We start from the raw sequence: 22,416 nt of genomic DNA, 5'->3' as shown, positions 1-22,416 counted from the left end.
CACCAAGAGAGCATATGACGTAGGGTGGGGTAAGATGGTTCATGTTTGGGCCGGCTTGGTAAGATGGCCCAGATATTTAGACATAATTGTAAACGTTTAAAATGGCGTTGTTAATTGTTAAAAACACTATTGGGAAATGTGAGATTTAGGTGCTAACTGCATCCCATCTTACCCCGCAGTAATATATAAACAACAACAATGACAATAAAAATGTGCAAAATGCACAGCTTGCAAGCGACGTCTAGCGGTTGTAAAATATTACGTGGTTGACAGACATAGTGTGCTCATAATACAGTGCGGCTCACTAGCGTTGGCTAGCGGTTATGTGAAAACAATATAATAAACGTTAAGCGTCTCAGCGTTATGGCATTAATTGAAAGAGTGAAACTCATTTCTCCTCACATAGCGGGAAACGACAGTTGTTATAACAAGGGTGTTATGTTTCATACACTTCGTGCCCGCTTACAAGTTACCATGTATGTAACTTTGTGGTTAACTGTGTAAAAACATTGTAATGAAAGTTAAGTGAGTGACGTAATGTAGGATTTATGACATTGTGACGTGGGGTGACGTAATAATGTACACTGGTGCAGACATGACAGTGAGATTGGCTACATATTAATTATTAATTTAAACAAACCTAATAAAAGTGCGCTATTTATAGGGGTATAACCAAATATTGACACACACACATATTTGTCTAAATTTGCGTCAAAATTATTTCAATTTACGCATTGTATCGTTAATGGAACAATTTAACACAAAAAATGATTTAAAATTAGGACAAAAATAACTTTTAACAAACATTTTTCTTTAAAGGAACAAATTAAGACAAAAAAAAACAACCGCTAGATGGCGCGAGCGAGCGCAATATTTTGAACAGGATTTGAAATCATAATAATTTCCTGCGTTCTGTGACGTAACTTCCTACGTGCCCAACCAAAGTATTTATAACGCCAAGTAGTGCGACCAATCACGACCAATGAAGAGTACAATTCTCACTACACCATATAAGGTAATGAAGAAAGTGCCCACATAAAACTGTGCAGATATGAAGAGAAATTTGCAACGGTAGTTTTGTATTGCGCACCTTATGATCACGGCTTACAATTCATTAGCACTATCACAGTTAGTAAATAATATGCATTATGCTTCACATAGGCACCAAACTTTAGGAAATGCAAGGGAGGCTAAAAAAGACAAATTTAAAAACAAATTAGGTTGCAATGTTTTTTGCTTAATGTGGAAAATTTTGGGGGTTGACCTGCCCACCTTGCCACCCAAGTTTGGCGCCTATGGTATGTTATACAACACATGCATTGAAACCCCTTAACATTAGACACGTAAATAGAAAATAAATTTGTAACGTGTCATAATAGCAGTAATTGTGATGCGGCATAAAAGTAGCAACTGCAAAATGATGTCATAATAGGATTTGTTGATTAATTGTTACACAGGTTATTGCTGCGATTTGATTGGGTAAAAACAGCCTCATTATTACGCAACAATGGGAATCAAGTAATCACAAAGCTGATAGTGATGTCATAATGGACATTACTGCATCATGGGCTTCAAAGAAATAGAAAGGAAATAATAAAACAGAGTTGCAAACATTGTGAAACAAGTTAGCGCAACAACAAGATATATTTAATTTTTGTAAATTTTTTAAAATGAAAAATAAAAAAAATATAATTTTTTCGGACTTCTGAAAAATGTTTCAAAAATTTATTGATTCCGTTTTAAACTGTCTATAATTGGTGACTAATTAACCATGACCAATCGATTTGCAAAAGGGAAGATATAAAATGCGGGAATGCGAGTTTTTTAACTGATGTACTAAAATATGTGCAAAACCATTCATTAAACATTGGGCAGCATCATTGGGCATTTTGTGAAAAAAAAGCACTTTTTCTATTCATTAAAAAATGCATAGAGACTTTGCCCTCAGCCCCTTACACAGTATATTAGTGAAAAAAGCAAGTTAATGCAACTATTACTTGAAAAATGCGCGAAAATATAAACTGGAACTGAAACGAATGATATTGAATATGATTTAAAATAAAACACGATAATGATAATAATAATAATGGTTAGTCAATACATCCAGGGGCAGCAAAGGATACATTTTAAGTTCGGTATTTTTTCAAAGGATTTTTCAATTATATATATATTTTTTTAAATTCAGTTAATTTTTAGTGCTAAATTGTTGAAATGTTTAAATGTATGGCGTAGAATTTGTGCATATTTTTTAGAAACTCAGTTAATTTTAATGTTTAGTTTAAGAATCGGTGAGATTTTAGATGTTTTTCTATATATGGTGTGGAATTTGCGCCGATATAGCGCTGTTATTTAATCACGTAGTGTTAGATAAATGATGGGGGAGCCATACAGACATCTTGTAATGAGTCTGGTGGGTGGGGAGAAATTCTCGCCTGGTATTTCACTCCCCAACGCTATTCTATATTCTTTACCACACTCCCTCAATTTGTTGAGATATTTCAATAATAGGACTTGTTGTTGGTGGTATCGACGGTAATACTGGTGTAATGTCCGAAAAAAGTCGCCGCAGTGGCCACAAGAGGCGGCAGTGAGCTTCACACAGTGAAATCGCATGCATAGCATACCCACCACAAGGGGGGGACAAAGATGAACATAGAAATCTTCAGGCACGGCGCTGGTTTTATAATATTTCTATGCGTGTCTCTTCATATGCAGAGCGAGGTGGTCGGAGCGAGAAAAACATCTGGAGAATATTTAACGTTGGTTTATCAAGTATTTATATTGGGTGGAACTGTAATAGAACTAGATGTTGTATTATACTGCAATATCCATGGGTGTTTAGGGTAATGGGCTAACTTTGGACTAAATATTAAGATGCCATGTCACATTACAATTAATTCACATTTGCAAGAAACGTTATTTATAAACAAACTTTTGGTTTGAACGCCATGGTTTTTAAACAACAGCAGGTATGAATGAGGTGTATGAATACACCATGTGTGTCTGGTACACCATGTGTGTTTGGTGTATAAGAAGACACCAATGTTATAACTCGACAGTGAGCATGAGGTGTATGAATACACCATGTATGTCTGGTGTATAAGAAGACAGCCATGTTATAACTCGACAGTGAGCATGAGGTGTATGAATACACCATGTATGTCTGGTGTATAAGAAGACACCCATGTTATAACTCGACAGTGAACATGAGGTGTATGAATACACCATGTGTGTTTGGTGTATAAGAAGACACCCATGTTACAACTTGACAGTGGGCATGAGGTGTATAAATACACCATGTGTGTCTGGTGTATAAGAAGACACCCATGTTATAACTTGACAGTGAGCATGAGGTGTATGAATACACCATGTGTGTCTGGTGTATAAGAAGACACCCATGTTATAACTTGACAGTGAGCATGAGGTGTATGAATACACCATGTGTGTCTGGTGTATAAGAAGACACCCATGTTATAACTTGACAGTGAGCATGAGGTGTATGAATACACCATGTGTGTCTGGTGTATAAGAAGACACCCATGTTATAACTCGATAGTGAGCATGAGGTGTATGGATACACCATGTGTGTCTGGTGTATAAGAAAACCCCAAACTTCTTTTAAATCCCAAACTTGCCCACAAAGCACGTACCTGTCACATTGTCCACATTTGAATGGTTTGGCACCCGTATGCTTTCTATAATGTCGCGTCAATTCATCACTTCTCGCAAACCTCCATTCACAACCTTCCCAATTACATTTATACGGCTTCTCACCTGCAAGAGGAAGCACTGGTTTATTTACAAACCAATGACAGTGATGCCAGATATATTTACAAAAAGGTTCCAGTGTTGCCAGATATATTTTCAAAAAGTTTTCTGTTGGTTTAAATATATTTTTTAATTTATTTCAGAATGCCAATATTTTTTTTAGAATTTTTTATAATTTCTAACTTTATAATTTTAATTACAAATATATAGATCTGTTTTAATTGCTTTTCCAATTAATTAAAACAGTATAGGAGAAAAAGGATGTAGCTTTCTAAAACAATGATGCAATAAATGAAACATAGTGAATGATAAATAATTAATATACAACCACAGATTTTCCCAGCCATTATAAACTGTTATAGTGGATCCCATGCATTGACATTTAGTTTAGCATGAAAATAGCACTTTACTTAATGTATGGCTACATAAATGTCACTGCTGTTTACAGAAATTGTTGGGAAAAAATGTAAGCAGCTTACTTTTACATGTTGTTATAAAACAATATTACATACTTTGAATTGTAAATGTCAGAAGGTAGCTATTAGGACTTGAAAATTAAAGTTTGCAACATACTAATACTAAGACATGACTTTATTTTGACATATATAAATTACTAACAGTAGAGTTAAGGGTAGCATAACACCAAGGAGTTATAACAATAATGTGGCAAGTAAATGTTGACAGTATGTCAGTGCATGATATTATGTCCGGACTACCGGTATATGACGTAACATAACACATACTCATATATATAGCAGACACAGGAACTCAGCACGAATGATTATCATTACTCATAGGATGGCAATTATTAAACATTACACGACTGTATTGTTTAGAAATAGGATAATATCAAAAATTTGATACAAAAACTATATTATATTTAATATATATATTTAAGGAAAATGGTAATATAAAGGTATTATACAATCCTATAGTTTATAAAAATGAATTTTACTAATTGTATGTTTGCTACGCATAAGTGTGATTGCTGGTTATCTTTTAAACACCACTTTCTGACATGAATATGTAAAAAATGCAGATACTACTCTGATTGGTTAAGTGCAAAAACCTGCATTGCTAGACAAAAAATTAAGCTTGTATCTGGCTATCTGTATGTTAATAAATGCATAATGTGCATTTTAAATATCAAAAGGGGACACAAAAAGTAAACACAATGTACATTACATATGCAAATACTGCTCAAAGTTGAGATAGATAATTTAAGTGGTTTGACGACATAGATAATTTAAGTGGTTTGACGTTTGTAAAGTTATGGCAAACCAAGTGGTATTTACCACTATAGTTAAAATAGGAACCGCAATATGGAATGATATTTACCAGTATGAGTTCTTTGATGAGCCTTGAGGTGTGAACTTTTGGTGTAGACTTTCCTACAGTTGGGATAATCGCATCTATGAATTCGTTTCTTGCAATTATCTGAATCCTCTCCGCTTTGTGACTTTACTCTGATACTGCTATCGATGGATTTTATACCGATGCGATTTCGGCGCTGTGTAGCGCCACCTGACGCTACACGTTGCGCAACTTGTGCGGTAAACGCACTCAAATCGACTTCGGAAAATGTTAAGGTCTGGTTAGAGTCCATCTTTTTCTCTATAAATTTATCCCCAAAGCCGCATAAAGAGAGTTCAAACTCTGGGCTTGAGGGTGGCGTCAGCCCCAATGCAAGAGTGGAAGCTTTTAACACTTTCAAGGCATCTTTTAATGGATCTGATAAACCAACACCAGGAACAGGGCTGACTTCACCAGAAGACATATCCCAGGAGGACATTGACCCAACGCCCGATGATGAGTTCCTAACCAATCCACAACATTTCCTTGCAGTTTGTATATCTTCAACACTTAAACCTGGACCCCCTTTAACCCCAGGGGGTACAAGGAACTTGCTCCAGGGGTTAATACCATCTTTACCAGAATGCAAAGGGGTCTGGTAGTTCAATGGTTCGGACTGTAGATACCTCTCCATTTGAAAACGTGTCTGAAAAATTAAGTACAAATTTATTTTTTGTATTATTATTTTCACCTGAAAAAATTTATAAAAAATAACTTTTGACATCACTGAACGGTTTTAGATTTACAAATGAAACTTTTAAAATCGTACCATAAATATGGGTTGTTAACTTGTTATATTGGCATCAAAACTGACTGTAAAATATGTGTTTTATGCAGCTACAAATAACATAATTAGGACTCTAATGAACAGATGTTTTTAACAATGAAGTATAAATTATGACCTCATAATAAGCCTTCTTCCAGCTTTTACGACAAACAATAAACTCATAAATATCCCAATAGCTCAGCATGTGTTAACAAATAAAAGTTTGGAACAAACAGTCTGCAAACCAACTCTATGCAAATAACTTTAAAATATTGTTCATGTAATAGACACATTTATTGGTTGCAAAACAACTTTCAAATATCTGAGCTATTTAGGATAAAGAAACTCCAGTATTTTACACCAAAATACACTGTTTTTAAATCTTTTTAAACTGTTTTTAATGTTTTTGAGAAATATATGTATAAAACGAAACTAGACGAGAAAGACACTCACAAAATAGCTTAATTAGACAGGATATACATTATGCCTAATAGCAATAGTTTATGCATTAAAAAGGTATTCAAAAAAGTAATAAATTGAAAAAAATCCAAGTTATAATGGAAAACCCTAGTCACAAATTGACTCCATCTTATAATTAACTTACTTGTTGCCAGTTTTCCTCCAAGCTCGGCAAAGCTGAGAAATATCCTGTGTCGTGGATTATCTGAAGCTCATTAAATATATTTCCACAAGGTAAGATATCCATGTTGTATGTTGGCACTCTTTCAATGAGTGGAAGTCACTCAAGTTACTACCTTTCTATGAACACAAAGTAAAACATATAATGTTAAACAAATATATTTCAATACTTGCAAACTATATAACATTTTTCTATTCTATATGGATAAGGTCCTACAGTGAGGTACGCTATGGGACCTGGGATCTGGTCCACAGTTCGTCAATTACTCCAATATCCTTTCTATAATGCAAAGAACAACACTAATGTTAAAAATACTTTCACTTTGCAACCAAGTTCAAACATAAGAATTTTCTATTCTATACGAGTGAGATCCTACAGTAAAAGGACCTGGAATTTAGGGTACATATATCAAATACAACAACATAAAGCATTTGTTAGACCTATTTTACAACTGCTTATGAACTTAAAATAAAAGAACCTTGCCAATTCGACATCTAAAACAAACAATATTCAATAGAATAAACTGTTTACAGCTATGCAAAGTTTGTATATGCTAGAGGCTACTGTCAGACTATGTATGACTAATTGGTAAACAAACTTATGTAAAATACAGCAAGTCCTAAAACGTAAACAACAGCTTAGTGCTACAATAGCCTAAACATTTTGGCACTAAACTGCTAATAGCTAGCAAAACTAACTAGCTCACACTGTAATGGCAATGCATGGGGTTTAATTTACTCTTTTACAAGATATATAGATATATTAAAAGTTTAGAAGGCCACAGCGCAAAATTCTTTCTGCGTAAATCAAACTTCAATGCAAGTAAAATAAATTACAGCGACTGTCACTATACTGTAGCGCTGCTAATTCGTCATGCAATATATTGATCTCCGAACGCCTTGCACTGTGTCCGTTGTTTACAAATCCCTGGGGTATACAGATAGTAAAACGAATGAGAACAGACGAATAGCAGACCGACAACTGCAAATGTATTTGCAAAATACTTCCCCAAGAAAAAGGGCTGTACTACTGCCTATACCGTACACACACTATGCACGTTTGTATACAAAATTCTCCGGATTTTAGCCAGCGTAAAAAAGTAAGGTAAACCTGCAAATAACTGCTTCAATTTGGATTCCGTACTGTTTATTTTTACAAGCCCGTTCAGCGCGCAGCGGAAGAAAGCGCTCTTTCAAACGATAATACGGACGGTGACGCACCGATCTATTTATAGCGCAGTATATAAAGCGGACGAAGCGCGCAACAGGCTCTCATTCTTCGATTCTTCCCGCCTACGTGAGTTACTCGCAAGCCGCACTGGAATGTTATCCACTAGTAGATCAAGCGTAAATACTTCATACTTGGCTAAGTTCCTGGTATGCGTCTTTCCGATCTACTGTTTTTGCAACAAGCTATTCTAGCACAACTGCACGGTTAATTTCCGACGGTATACAACGAAAAAAAAAGCATTTTTTTACCCCTACTCATACTCAAAACACTGTTTTGTTGCCAAGTATGCCAATTTACTACTTTTCTCTAAGCCAAAGCGGCTAAAATCATGGCTGTCATGTATTCCCGACTGTGTTATATGACATCGCGTTATTTAAAGCGACTACCTAATATATATAGCGCCTATACATATTCATGTTTAGTTATGAGAAATGACTTGTAAAATATTGGCGCTCTACAGCGCCTAAAAGATTGGAAGTCAACAGCGCCTAAAAGAATGGCCGCCATGTATTTAATGAAAGTAAACTCTTTAAACCGACTGGGTTATATACCTTGGCGTTATTTAAGAAGTACTTCATATATATATCGACTGTATAAACATATTACATGTAATGTGTTGAGAATTGACTCGTAAAATATTTACACGGCAAGGCGAAGTCCTATGACTAATCAGTCTGATTCAAACACTTGTGCTAAGTAGGCCAAAATTTCATGACGTAATCCCGTAGCAGATTCGTAATTACTACATGCTCGGTTACGGCCAAGTGACTTACAACATACCATGGATAGTTCAGCAGTTTTGAGAAACAACAAGGTGCAAATTCGAGCCCACAAAATACAGCAAAAAGGGTCTATTAATATACCCCCAGGGAAAATAATGATATATAAGACATATAGTTCAACTGGAATGGCCTATATGTCAATCTATTACATGTTAATGACATAATTTAAATGATACCAATACAACACTAGCCTAGGGCAAGGCTACCGTTATTAAATATAGCCCTCCTTAATTTGCACTGTAATCAATAAATAATCTATAACAGCTATTACAGTCAATAATGTCACCATAGCAACGTAATAAAATGACTAACTGGTTAAAAATTACAAAATAACGATGTACAGAATAAAACACTACATAGAATAAATATTAAAACCCAGATATTTAACATTAAACTGATAATACAAGCACAAAAGCTGATTAATTAGCTAAAACAGTTGCGTTTTTATTGCAATTGGGTAAAATATGTAAATGGCATTAATATAATGCATTTAACTAACATATAAAAGCCCATATATTTGACCATGAGTTTTATATGTATTAATATAAAGTTTAAAATAATTATAAAAGCCTAGATATTGGACAAACCATCATATATCTTATTAAAGTCAGAAATTTTTATACATATTGGCCACACAGGAAACTTATCAATGAAAGCCACTCAAGTCTTATGTATTCAACTACAAAGCGCAGTGACCATCCTTTTAAGTAAATAGCAAACTCTACTTGGTGACCAAATCATATCGAGCCTTGTCTAGTAGGATTATTCCTTATCTTGGATTAGGATTTAACACAGCATGGGTTGTTTGCACTCAAATGTTTACAAGCTTTATAACCACAGGGTTCCCATGTTCATAATGTTAAACCTTCATATAAAATAGAAAGTTGACCACTGTCATTACAATTTACATTATCATTTATAAATTCACATTAATATTTAACAAAAAATGGAAATTGTTTAAAGTTTTGCTTATTGCCACTACCCTTATAATCCACATTAATTGTTCACCAGAAATATGATAAATCCACTCCATGTTTTAAGTTAACAAGGTTGTATGTCATCATATAAATTATAAAGTTTTAAACCTATATTTTGCCCACTGCTCTAACTTTATACAACAAATTAGGCTTTTTACCCTGCTGTTAGGTGTCATACAAACAAGCAGAGCCAAAGTATATTGCATTCACCACATTAATCAATGAGGTTCCCTAAGTTTGACAACTATGAGTGTAACCGTATTTTAACTACGTCACCCCAGATTTTATAAAAACGTAAAAACCATAAATGCTTAACCACAGTCTATCTGGAGATCTTTAATTTTTAATAACCAAGAAAACAGATGAAATTTTTCAATAACAGGCAAGAGGAAACAGCCAGGATATACAAGGAAGTGTAACACAAACACACCATTTCCTCATTTAATGTTGACATAATATAATGGAAAGTGTGTGTTGTACAAGACATTGGTTATGTATATTAATTATATCATAATGATAATTCTTAATGAATATGTATCATTGTTATTACATTATGGGCATTGTTATATGATAGTAATTAAGTAAACCGTAATATTAAACTGTTAGGTTCAGTCATGCATTTAGTGGCATGTAGCTTCTTAAATACCAATATATGAACAAATGGAACATTGTTATGAGTTTTAACAAGAATAATGTATTTGTTTTTTCAACATATACTGTGGCAAGCAATTGTGATTGTGATTCCTTTTGGCCAGATAAACCAAGCACCAGTTTTTCTACCTTGGCAGGGCTTTGATCCCAGAACCCTTTAGTCCTGGTATGCAGCTTGACCTAGTTATAGATGAAAATGCAGCTTGTGGTGTATGTGGCAGTTTTATACTCCCAAACTACCTTAGCAAAGACTTGAACATCCAACTCTCTAGTCTAACATGCAGCTTGACTTAATTTAGACATCAGATGCAAGGCAATAGCAGCTAGTACCCAGCTTGATACCTGTGTCAGTTTTCTGTGCCCAAACCACTTTGGCAGGGCCTTGATCATAGAACCCTTTGGTCTTAACATGCAGCTTGACTTAGTTTAGACATAAGATGGCAAATAAGCGCAGCTTGAGGTGTGTGTATGATCATGTTAATTTTATCGTCTCCAGTTCTGATTTGAAACAATCTTTCTGCCTCGTTCAGCTTCCATGACAACGAGAGATAACTCACGGAAACCAGAAGCGCCTGTGACATCACAGTGGTGTAACAATGAGTGGGATTATGACAAAACAGTGGGCGGTAGTTCCTTATTGTTGCGTAGGAATGGAAATAATTCAATCCAGAATTTAAATAGAATCGATACTGTGATGTAATAATATGGAATTTAAATATAGTGTGGATGTTTTAAACTGAGTTGTCTGTTTATTCCTGTCTGTTTGTGTTTATTTTATATTTTCCACCGAGATCAAAGGTATAAATATTAAATAAAGAAATTTTTATGAGTGTAATGAGTCTTGTGTACCGTTCCATATATTTCGTGCCCGCCTACGAGTTACCGCGTATGTAACTTATTTATCCTCGCATGGCGGGGCAATGACAGTCGTTATAATACGGGTGTTCTGTTTCATACACCTCGTACCTGCTTACAAGTTACAATGCATGTTACTTTGTGGGTGATTTATACTTTGCGTTGACGGCCGCTAGACAAATATACCCACAATAGTGACGGTATCGAGCATTGAACCTGGTATCCTCTGGTCGAATGTAAGCACCTAACTACAGTACCCTTTACACAAAGTTACTCTCTCACCTTATTTTCCACTTTAATGAAATGAATTCCTCTATGATTGACACCAATATACATGGCAACAATACGCTGATGTGTGTCGTTACCATGTTTGCGTGTGGCGTATGCATAACCAGTGAAAAACGCTGAACCATAAGTTGATATCTGTGTCCAGCAGTATCTATGTAATAATAAGCTTTGTTAGTTATATAGGTGCATTGTGACATCATAATGTGGGAAATATAATAGAAACAGTAAAAAATGGAAAAGATTTTAGAATAAAAATTTATTTATTTGTAAAATACGTATAAGTAAATTAAGTTCTGTTTGATCAACACTTCAGTATTTTTGACAGCTGGTTTTACAAAGTGTCAACAAAACAATAACCTTGAATTGGGTGCACCACTTTTCACAGGTGTTGTATTAAACCGACACTTTAGTATTTTTAACAGCTGGTTTTACAAAGTGTCAACAAAACAATAGCCTTGCAATAAGTTAAGTTGTATTTGTCATATACACGTAATGTTAAAAATGGTATTCCAAATTACTAATCTAATAATTGCCGGGTTTTGTTCTTATTTATAAGATTTCCATGATCAATTTGGAAACTCGTAATGACTAATCCGGAAATTCTCACTCTCACATTATGACTCATCAATCGGAAGGCTTTGTGATGTCACAATATGGAACCATTGTAATGCAACAATGGGAATAATGAAATCACAAATCACATTGTTTGATGAAAATAAAAGAAAGATAAACTTCCAAAAAGAGAAATAAATTGAATTATTGAAAAAAAAAAATTTTTACAAACTTTATATATAAAAAACTTTATTAATAAAAACAGTAAACCCTAAATTAATAAGACAAGAAACTTAAATTTTTAAAAAGAAATTTTATTTTATAATAGAGCTACTAAGAAAATGAACAGAATGTATGTCACAGTTTCCCACAGACAACACTATCCCACAAGTGTAGTTGTGAGTCACAATGTAAATTATTTATGTCACAACCAACCTTAAATAAAGCAGATGTAACTGTGAGGCTTCTCCTGGACCCTGTTCACTCAGTTCTTTAAACTCTTGAAGGATTTTCTGCGGCCAGTTTAATGTTCTGTTGTGTAGCTTGCACCCGGGGAGTATTTGACGAAGTATTGTATCACTGTGGGTGGGTTGTTAGTTGTTATCTTGTTAGTTTGGTTGTTTATGCGTTTGTGGGTGGGAACTTGAATGGCTTATTAATAGTTGCCACTCCCATGCCCACAGTCGAGTTGCTGAAGCTATTACAGTGTGTGGATAAGCAGACATGGATTTTCATATCCTCGTGGGTGGGAACTTGAGTGACTTATCCATGGTTGCCACTCCCATATCCACAGTGTGTCCACTAACTATGACACCATTATCAGACATTATTATGCCACATTTACCATTATGACATCACTTACTCCATAAAGGAAGGTTTATGTTTCTTGTGATCATACGGTCCATGTATAATTCTCATGACAACTGCTGCCATGGCGATTGCCACTTGGTCCAGGGAAGGGTACAACCCCCTCAATACTTGTGCGCGTGCCTCTTCGTACAGTAAGCGTGTGGAATAGATATCACTCACCTGGAAGGTGGGATAATGTTAATTTGGGTACAATGAGACCTGGGATTTAGACCAGAGTTGGTCTATTACCCCAATATTGTATATGCACATTCTATATGGATGAGGTCCTACAGTGAGACACGCATGGGACCTTGGATTTAGTCCAGAGTTGGCCTTTTAAAGTAAAACCAATGACACTTTTTTATAAGAATTCATAGAATTATAAATCAAATATACAGGCAGAAATGGCACACACATGTTATATGTACTATAGCGGCAGTAAAACACACATAAAAACTTAAAATACACACAGAAAATGTCAAATACCATGTCTGTTTACACATAATAACGCATACCACACCATACACACATATACACAGACAGACAAATGTATTTAAACTGGTACTACAGCGTAACATAACTGGCCCAAGTAAGAACTTTCAAATCAAGTCAACTATGACAAAACAATTACCACACAGGTTCAACAAATACAATGATGACATCACAATGGCTCAATTATCTGTAACAATTCATGCTAAAATTAACCTCAAATCTATGAGTTATTTATCCACAGGGGAACAATTTTAATTTGAACAAATCACTTAATTTGTCCCCAAAGGGCACATGATAAATAGGTAAGGATGTGACTTAAATTAAATGTAATTTATATTAATATTACATAACATGGATCATATTGTTAACATAGTAAAGAAATGGGAATTAACAGAAAAACAACAGTCGTTATAATATGATAAATAAAGAAAAAACTTTGATTAACAAGTGTTAAAAACGTTAACATAATATGTATTATATATAACTATATAGAATTCAGGGTATATATATATATAAATACAATGAATGTTATTTTAACCTTTTCTGTCGATTAAAATAACAAGGGGAAAGCGGAGAGATTAGAACTAACAGCAAAACGACAGTCAAAATAACACGGTATGGATAAAATGAATGGAAGGGCATTTGGTTAAAAAACGTGGCTGTTAAACCTTGTAAGAAGCAACTCACAGTGGGTTGCAAATAATAATTAAAACAGATTAAGCTACTATGTAAGTTTTGCACATAAAGACATAACGTGCGCAAATATATAATTTTAATAACCGCAAAATAATATAATATTATCTGTTAAATCAATTAATTTTAATTTTGAAAACAAATAAATTTGACCACTATGTTATCATAATCAGTTTTAATCTTGAATTCCCATGGTGGATTATGACATCATAGACCACCAAATAATAGGCATTGTTTATGGGATTTATAACAAAGGATCAAGTTAAGAAGTTTTAATCCAATCCAAGCCATGGTTACCACATTCATATCGTGGGAGTAATCGGGCACGTAGTGCTGAAGTTATAATTGGGCACGTGAATTGCATTTGGGCATGTATGTGTCATAATTTTGACAGAGCTTGAAATATTGTGCAAAAAAGGGGGCAAAAATGGGCAGACAAAATGCTAATTAGGCTTATGACGTGACATATAAAACCAATGGACTTGACAGTGAGCATGAGGTGTATAAATATGCCATGTACAGTGCGCGTTAGGACACCTATGTTATAACTATTTGAGTTGCATATATATTTAGTGATACTGCTATATAGTGTAATACGTGCCCCTTAACTGGCCTATGTTATCTTGTATTTATATCGGAAGTGCTTTAACCACAAGTGGCAACTAATGCAGTTGTCACTTGCATTGTACAACTCCCAAGTATGTTTGAAGTGTAAGTGATAACATAATGCAGGGTTACTATGTCATAACGGTCATTGTGACATAACACAGGCACCAATAGAAACTACAATCACCAGGGTGGGATTGCATCTTGTTTACAGATTACTTGGGCATTGCATCATAGCATTTTCATTGTACATTACAATTTCATTATTCCAACAACTCTGCTTTTTCGCGGCGATCCAAATATTAAGCATAACTTAATAGCAAAGTTTTGGGATATACCATTTAACTTTTACAGTAACAGTTAAAAGGGTTTGTGAACCACTGTAGTAGGCGACCCAACCAAACCAAATTGTGACCCAGGGGTTGAGAAGCACTGGTTAAAATTAAGATCTTGCGTAGGAAACCAATTTTTTTGTAGGCAAGCAAAAAATGTTTAAACTTTTCCAATAACAATCAAAAAGTTTGTGAACCACTGTAGTATCAGCGTGAACACAAGAGCCAACCAGGTGCATATAATACAGACAAGTGGATGAGAAGTCATCAATATAAATAAAGTACCGTGAGGAAGATGGGACACATTTAGTACATAATATCCAAATATCCTGATGGTGTTTTAAACAATTAACAATGGTCTATGGGAGTCGTGAGGATACGGTTATATAATTTTTTTTTTAATGTTCTTTGTTTACTACCAAATGAGACGAGAAAATAGAATGAAAGGTGTCCCGTCTTCCCCCATCCTACTATATACAAACAAACATACGCCACCTCTTCCTCTACATTGGGTAGCAAGTTGACGTCTCGTTTCAAAACTATCCTTGGGTTTTCCGCTTCAGCTGATTTTCTCTTCACACCACTAAGCTGGCATAGTAACTATGGAAACATGGGTGTTACTGACATCTAATGGTTGAGTTATTATGTTTCTAAGTGGTTGGTATAAAGAAATTAAATAGGATTAAATAAAGAGGGTGTTTATATAGCTCTATAGTGACATCTTGTGACAGGACTATGCTTGACATATATAAAGACCAGCTTGGTACTTGTAACACTCACTCTTGTCTCATCTAACACTGAGGATGGTTAAAGTTGATTAACTGAAACTGCACCATCCTCAGTGTTAGATGAGGCAAGAGTGAGTGTTATATAAAGACCAGCTTGGTACTTGTAACACTCACTCTTGTCTCATCTAACACTGAGGATGGTTAAAGTTGATTAACTGAAACTGCACCATCCTCAGTGTTAGATGAGACAAGAGTGAGTGTTATATAAAGACCAGCTAAGCAACCATATAACATACAATACAGTAAACTTACTTCAGGCCATTTCTGCATCTGAATAAGTGGACTGTGGTCAGGTTTTAATTGAAGATCTACAAATAATTATTTTACAGTGACATCATAAGACTCTTATCAGGTCACAAGTCAGTAGTAATTTCCCATAAACTATTATTTGACAAATACACGGAAGTTATAACTTTTAGGCTTAAACATAATTAGCACAAGTTTATTAAATCACAATGGACAGATTGTTACAGCTAATTGCATTTATTTATAGTTTGAATTATAGTTTCCTGAAATTATTTGTAACTACTTCCTAAGTTTACAATTTAACTTATTTTAAACCTGACAGTGAGCATGAAATGTGTATGAGTTTTACCCTATTACTTCCCAACACCCAGGGTGCCACCATCTATACCCCCCCTGAGGCAGTTTATAGACACTCAGTAATAGAGATTCTGTAAGGGTGAGGTCTTCAGTGAGGCACAACTGAGATCTGGGATGTAGGTCTATTACCCCAACACCAAGGGTGCAAGCATTCCATTACATGATATATAACTTTACAATGTAACAACTTACGCAAACTTTTAGAAGTCACCCATAAAGAGAAATAAAGTTTCGATTCATTAGAAAGTCTCAGAGATTCGATGAGGTCGTTCACAGTTGCATTGCCGCCTCTGCGTAAATCAAGTGTCTTCTCTGAGCCATCCATTCTAAACCATAGGATACAAATATTGTGATAAAATAAAAAATCCATAATGTGATTAAAATTACTCCAACTCAGTGGTCCTTAATAGGTTGTCAAAATTATCAGCCACACATAATAAAAATTCCCCCAAAAATAATCACCCACAAGGCCACAAAGTAACATACATGGTAACTTGTAAGCAGGCATGAGGTGTTTGAAACAGAACACCAGTGTTTTAATGACTGTCGTTTTCCGGCCATGTGAGGAAAAAGTAAGTTACGGTAAAAAAAAAATACTTGTCATGAATTAAGAATATGTTTTGGTTTTGAAAGAGAATGATAGATGCTGCATTTTTTGCTTCTGATTAGTAACTTGGTGGATAGTAAGCCCTCCTTTATAATCATATTGTAATGAATAAATGAATGTAACTTATTGGTGCAACTTTGTGGGTGATTACTTTTCTGTATTGCTGACAATTTAGAAAACACATTAGTGACCACTGGGTTGGAGCAATTACCGTTGAGTGTCTTGCCCAAGGACACATACACCCACAATGGTAGCAGCGACGAGCCTTAAACCCATACCCCCCCGGACAACACAAAAGTAGTAATATATATATAACCACATACTAGCAATATATAAATATATAACACCACATATTAGTAATATATATATATAACCACATATCAGTAATATAGATTTAACCCATACTTATGAACTGTAATTCTCCTGTAAGGTTTATGAGATAACTCCTTTAGTAACTGAACACATTTATTCCAATCCTTTGACTTGATTTGTTCCGCACATTCTATTGGGGTCCGCTGTTGTTTATCAAGCAGGTGCTATGGAAACAAAGTATTTTATATAGTAGGGGAAGATGGGCCACCTTTAGCACATAATATCCAAACATCCTAACCGTGTTTTAAACAATTAACAACGGTCTATGGGAGTCGTGAGGATACAGTTTGAATGTTCTTTGTTTACTACCAAATGGGACAGGAAAATAGACTGAAAAGTTGTCCCATCTCCCCCACACTTATTTAATGTTCTTTGTTTACTACCAAATGGGACAGGAAAATAGACTGAAAAGTTGTCCCATCTTCCCCACACTTATATGATAAGCATTCACTACACATTTACCCTATCAATGAAAGGATGATCCACCAATATCCTGATAATATTATGGCATCCGCATCCAGCAGCAAGGTGTAGAAGACTTGTCTCGTTCCGATTTGTGATGTTTGGGTCACATCCTCCTTCATCTAACAGGATCTTCACTGCATCCACTCTGCCATACCTGTGTAGATGTAAGGTTTACAAAGACATCCACAGCCATATATAGTGTATGTATTGTAGTATATAAAAATAATCAAGGGCGTCACGTGTATTAAAATAAAGGCATTTAGATTTACAGAGAATGTTATACGCGTCGCGTTTTTAAGGTTAATAAAGGGTATACAGTCGTAACCATTTTCGTCATTTTTTGAATTTCTTAGTTTTAACTGGGTGACATTGAAACTGGATTGCCCAAACATGTTATCACCCCTGTTTCAATTGGCAACCCCAGCCTTACACTTTGACTTGTAATAAACCCAGTATACTGACCAACAAGCATAATGAATAGCAGGCCAGCCATCGTGGTCCCAAATATTAACTTTGCTTCCCTCCACCTTCAATAAGTATCTCAGTGTAGGGAGATCCCCATCAGCAGCAGCTCTGTGCAATGGAAACTCTTCTACCCAACTTAATTCTCTGGATAGAAGAACGTATAAAGTCATACTAAGTTTAAATTCTCTGAAAAGAAAATCATTTAGTTTATAAAAAACAAGGTCATAAGTTTATTGACGATGAAAAGTAAAGAGTTTCTTAAAGGTCTGGCTTCAAATAGGCTCAAGTGCTGGGAAGCTTAACTAATTAAAATAATTAAATCCAAGGAATTAAAAACCTTCAGTGAGGTACACCTGAGACCTGGGATGTAGGTCTATTACCCCAACACCCAGGGTGCTACCTTCTAGACCCCACTGAGGCAGTTTATAGACACTTAATAATAGAGATTCTATTTTATAAGGATGAGGTCTTAAGTGAGACACACCTCAGGCCTGGGACATCTAAAAATACAGGGTAGAAAATAAATGCAGGGTGCGAAAATACCTGCTTTCTTCCTTATTATCCTCCCCTTTAAACCACTGCTCACGATCTGGTATTTTTATCTTGGAGTAATCAGGAATAGCTTGTCCATAATAGGGGTTGGTAACTAACATGTCAACCTGTGGGGTTACATGTTATTTGAACCTTGGTCTTTATATCATGTGTTATTTAATTTCTATGGGTTTATATGTTATATTTATGGATTGGGTTTATATGTTATATTTATGGATTTATGTTATTTAAAGTTTGGTCTTCTAACACTGAGGATGGTTAAAGTTGATTAACTGAAACTGCACCATCCTCAGTGTTAGATGAGGCAAGAGTGAGTGTTATATAAAGACCAGCTTGGTACTTGCAACACTCACTCTTGTCTCATCTAACACTGAGGATGGTTAAAGTTGATCAACTGAAACTGCACCATCCTCAGTGTTAGATGAGACAAGGGTGAGCGTTATATAAAGACCAGCTTGGTACTTGTAACACTCACTCTTGTCTCATCTAACACTGAGGATGGTTAAAGTTGATTAAACGAAACTGCACCATCCTCAGTGTTAGATGAGACAAGAGTGAATGTTATATAAAAACCAGCTTGTAACTTGTAACACTCACTCTTGTCTCATCTAACACTGAGGATGGTTAAAGTTGATTAACTGAAACTGCACCATCCTCAGTGTTAGATGAGACAAGAGTGAGTGTTATATAAAGACCAGCTTGGTACTTGTAACACTCACTCTTGTCTCGTCTAACACTGAGGATGGTTAAAATTGATTAACTGAAACTGCACCATCCTCAGTGTTAGGTGAGACAAGAGTGAGTGTTATATAAAGACCAGCGTGGTACTTGTAACACTCACTCTTGTCTCATCTAACACTGAGGATGGTTAAAGTTGATTAACTGAAACTGCACCATCCTCAGTGTTATACTAAACACCCTAGCATATTATAAACCAGCTTAATATATATTACTTGTATATAAAGAGCACCCACCTTATTATAAAGGTAAACATGGATTCCATACAATGGATTGTGGACAACATGGTCAGTTTTATTTGTTTCCTTCATTTTTGCCATTGCTTGTTCAGGTGTCAGTTTGTTTTCCAATAACAACCAATCTCTATGGAAAAAAAAGTATAACAACTATATAAGGAGCTATATATAAAAAATAAATACAATGAATGTTAACAAACTTAGAATTAGAGCTTGGATATTGGATGCTAAACTCATGTTGAGCAGATGTTACAGCCAAATGCAACACAGAAACTATATTTGATAAAAACAATATTTTCACTTTACAAAATACAACACGTTTTCTAATGTATATTTAGCATTGGTATTAGCTAGTATAAGATATATATGATTTTGATTTCTATAAGATATATATGATGTATACAAGATGTCTATGATTTATCTTGGAAATCTATGATTAATATAGGATCTCCATGTCGTACCGGTTAGGCTCGGCAGCGTACGCAGGGTTGGTTATGTTTTCATGAATTCGATCGAGAGCTGTTGGCCGAAATAAAGCTTGAAGTGACGTTGGACGCGACATCTGACGTTTCATCCATCTGTGGTGGGTATGGTTGTTAAGTATATAAAACAATCTAACTGTAAGCATTTTAATAACAAATTATAGTATAAGTACTAAAATACTGCAGTACTATAATATCTGGCATACTGTGAAGCATGCTATAGGACCTGAGATATTGCCAGAGTTGGCCCCCAGGATGTTACACCTACAATACAACCCATTAGTGACCACTGAATTAGAATCCTAGAGTTGTCTTACCCAAACACATGCGAGTACCAGTATTGGGCATTGAACCCGGTACCTTTTAGTTATAACCCAAGCAACTAACCACCAAGCCACGGGACCTGACAATAAACCCACACAATACTTAAATCACATACAATCAAGTAGTGAACAAGTATTAACCAGAACACCCACCTTTCCAATGCATCGACGAGTGGTTTAACAACCTCATTATATTTGTCCCCTTGCCCATTAACTTCATGTGTAACTTGGTGTAATGTATGGAACCCACACGGTGCATTAGGTTCGCTGCTGGATTGGAAGGGGTATGGTGTGGTAGGGCCACGTATTAAAGTGGGCACCACGTATAATATTGCATTCTCTGGTGTACCATTAACCTGAAACATAAAGGAAAAAATAAGAAAAGGGGAAATACTTTTAGGAGTACTTTATAACACTATACGAGTGTGAAATCGGAGATTCACTTAAAGTAACCAAATGCCTTGTCATTCAGTTGGTGACACGAAAAAAGAGATAAACAGGAGTTTTTTATATAGACTTAATGGAGCTTGTATTGTAAGAAGTAAACTGGTTGTACGGTGACTAGTAACTCTTAATACATTTCCATAAAAGGGATTGTACACCAGTACCATAATTAACATTAGGTTAAAAGTAATGAACATAATAAACCTGTAGTTTGAGATCCTTTGCGTGAATTACTCTCTTTGCTTTAATACCGGTGTTGGACGGACTGGCAGATTTTGTGACCTGAGTGTAAAGTATTTAGTAAGTAAGGTGGTATGAAGATATGTAAGTTATAGTAATTACTAATTTAAGGTATACATCCCAGGTCTCAGGTGTGCCTCACTGAAGACCTCACCCTTATAGAATAGAATCTCTATTATTGAGTGTATATAAACTGCCTCAGTGGGGTCTAGATGATAGCACCCTGGGTGTTGGGGTAATAGACCTACATCCCAGGTCTCAGGTGTGTCTCACTGAAGACCTCACCCTTATAGAATCATGTTTATAACTTACACCCCATAAGTAACCCCCAAACAACAATGTACTTACCTGGAAAACATGGTCAATAATGGCTTGTTTAGATGCATGATAACTTAAACGTGGTTTAACGCTTGGTAATCGTTTTCTTTCATCAGAATCACTGTTTATAAAAGAAATACTTTAATTACCTTATAGAAGTTATTGGCCAAATGCAATAGTCAAACTTTTTAAACCTTTTTCATAGCTAATAAAAAATCGTCACACAAATGTTCTATCATGGTTTAGTTTATCTTATACAAACTAATATGTAGAAATAAACGAAATATTTGTTATTTTTACGAATTGAAACAAAACTTACTTTTTCCCAAAGCCTGGTGCTTCTTGAATAAATAATTCGACATCTTTTGTTGATTTTAATGATTTTATCGAATGTTTTGGTGTAATTGATTGTGCTGGCCGCACAATCGCAATATATAACATAATTTTACATTAAATTACAAAAGTTTTATTAAAATTTATTGTTTACTATTACAGTGCTTTCGCCTAATTTTCAAGAGTGCTTTCAGCAAGAAATCTTAAACAGAAGAAACGGTTGAATATTTGTTGGGGACTGTAAATTTATGGTTTTAAAATATAAAGTCACTGCAACTTTCCACAGCAATATTTACACAAATGAATAAACTTTACTAACCTTCTGATTAGACATCCATGTTAAGTAAGTCTTACCTAAATTGATGCCCAAACCAATCAAAAGTCATGCCTGCTTATCCACACACTGCAATAGCTTCAGCTACTCAACTGTGGGCATGGGAGTGGCAACCATGGACAAGTCAGTCTAATTCCCCCCACGAGAATATAAATGACCAAACCGACCAAAAGTCATGCCTGCTTATCCACATACTGCAATAGCTTCAGCAACTCAACTGTGGGCATGGGAGTAGCAACCATGGACAAGTCAGTCTAATTCCCCCGACGAGAATATAAATGA

General features: G+C 35.2%; 2 protein-coding genes across 2 annotated transcripts; both read right to left on the bottom strand.

Annotated features, from left to right (window-relative positions):
* Positions 1 to 1,062: 1,062 nt before the first annotated feature.
* On the bottom strand, positions 1,063 to 7,948 carry LOC149725900 (Krueppel-like factor 6). Its single transcript, XM_089891723.1, has 4 exons — positions 6,492 to 7,948; positions 5,107 to 5,767; positions 3,651 to 3,774; positions 1,063 to 2,743 (listed from the first exon to the last, which is right to left on the bottom strand). The coding sequence occupies exons 1-4, from the start codon at positions 6,591 to 6,593 to the stop codon at positions 2,692 to 2,694; spliced, it is 939 nt and encodes a 312-aa protein (XP_089747849.1). The 5' UTR covers positions 6,594 to 7,948; the 3' UTR covers positions 1,063 to 2,691.
* A 1,884-nt stretch (positions 7,949 to 9,832) lies between these two features.
* Positions 9,833 to 22,002, bottom strand: LOC149725899 (krev interaction trapped protein 1-like). The gene is made up of 17 exons (XM_089891671.1): positions 21,787 to 22,002; positions 21,498 to 21,588; positions 21,114 to 21,191; positions 20,619 to 20,821; positions 20,122 to 20,238; positions 19,661 to 19,787; positions 18,678 to 18,793; positions 18,132 to 18,278; positions 17,667 to 17,823; positions 17,238 to 17,368; positions 16,418 to 16,551; positions 15,875 to 15,930; positions 15,330 to 15,434; positions 12,725 to 12,891; positions 12,298 to 12,441; positions 11,305 to 11,461; positions 9,833 to 10,739 (listed from the first exon to the last, which is right to left on the bottom strand). The coding sequence occupies exons 1-17, from the start codon at positions 21,906 to 21,908 to the stop codon at positions 10,572 to 10,574; spliced, it is 2,220 nt and encodes a 739-aa protein (XP_089747797.1). The 5' UTR covers positions 21,909 to 22,002; the 3' UTR covers positions 9,833 to 10,571.
* Between the last annotated feature and the right edge of the window lie 414 nt (positions 22,003 to 22,416).

The sequence above is a fragment of the Ciona robusta genome, chromosome 13 (genome assembly GCF_009617815.1).
Source record: "Ciona robusta chromosome 13, ASM961781v2".
NCBI lineage: Eukaryota > Metazoa > Chordata > Ascidiacea > Phlebobranchia > Cionidae > Ciona > Ciona robusta.
This window is presented reverse-complemented; position numbering and strand designations above follow the sequence as displayed.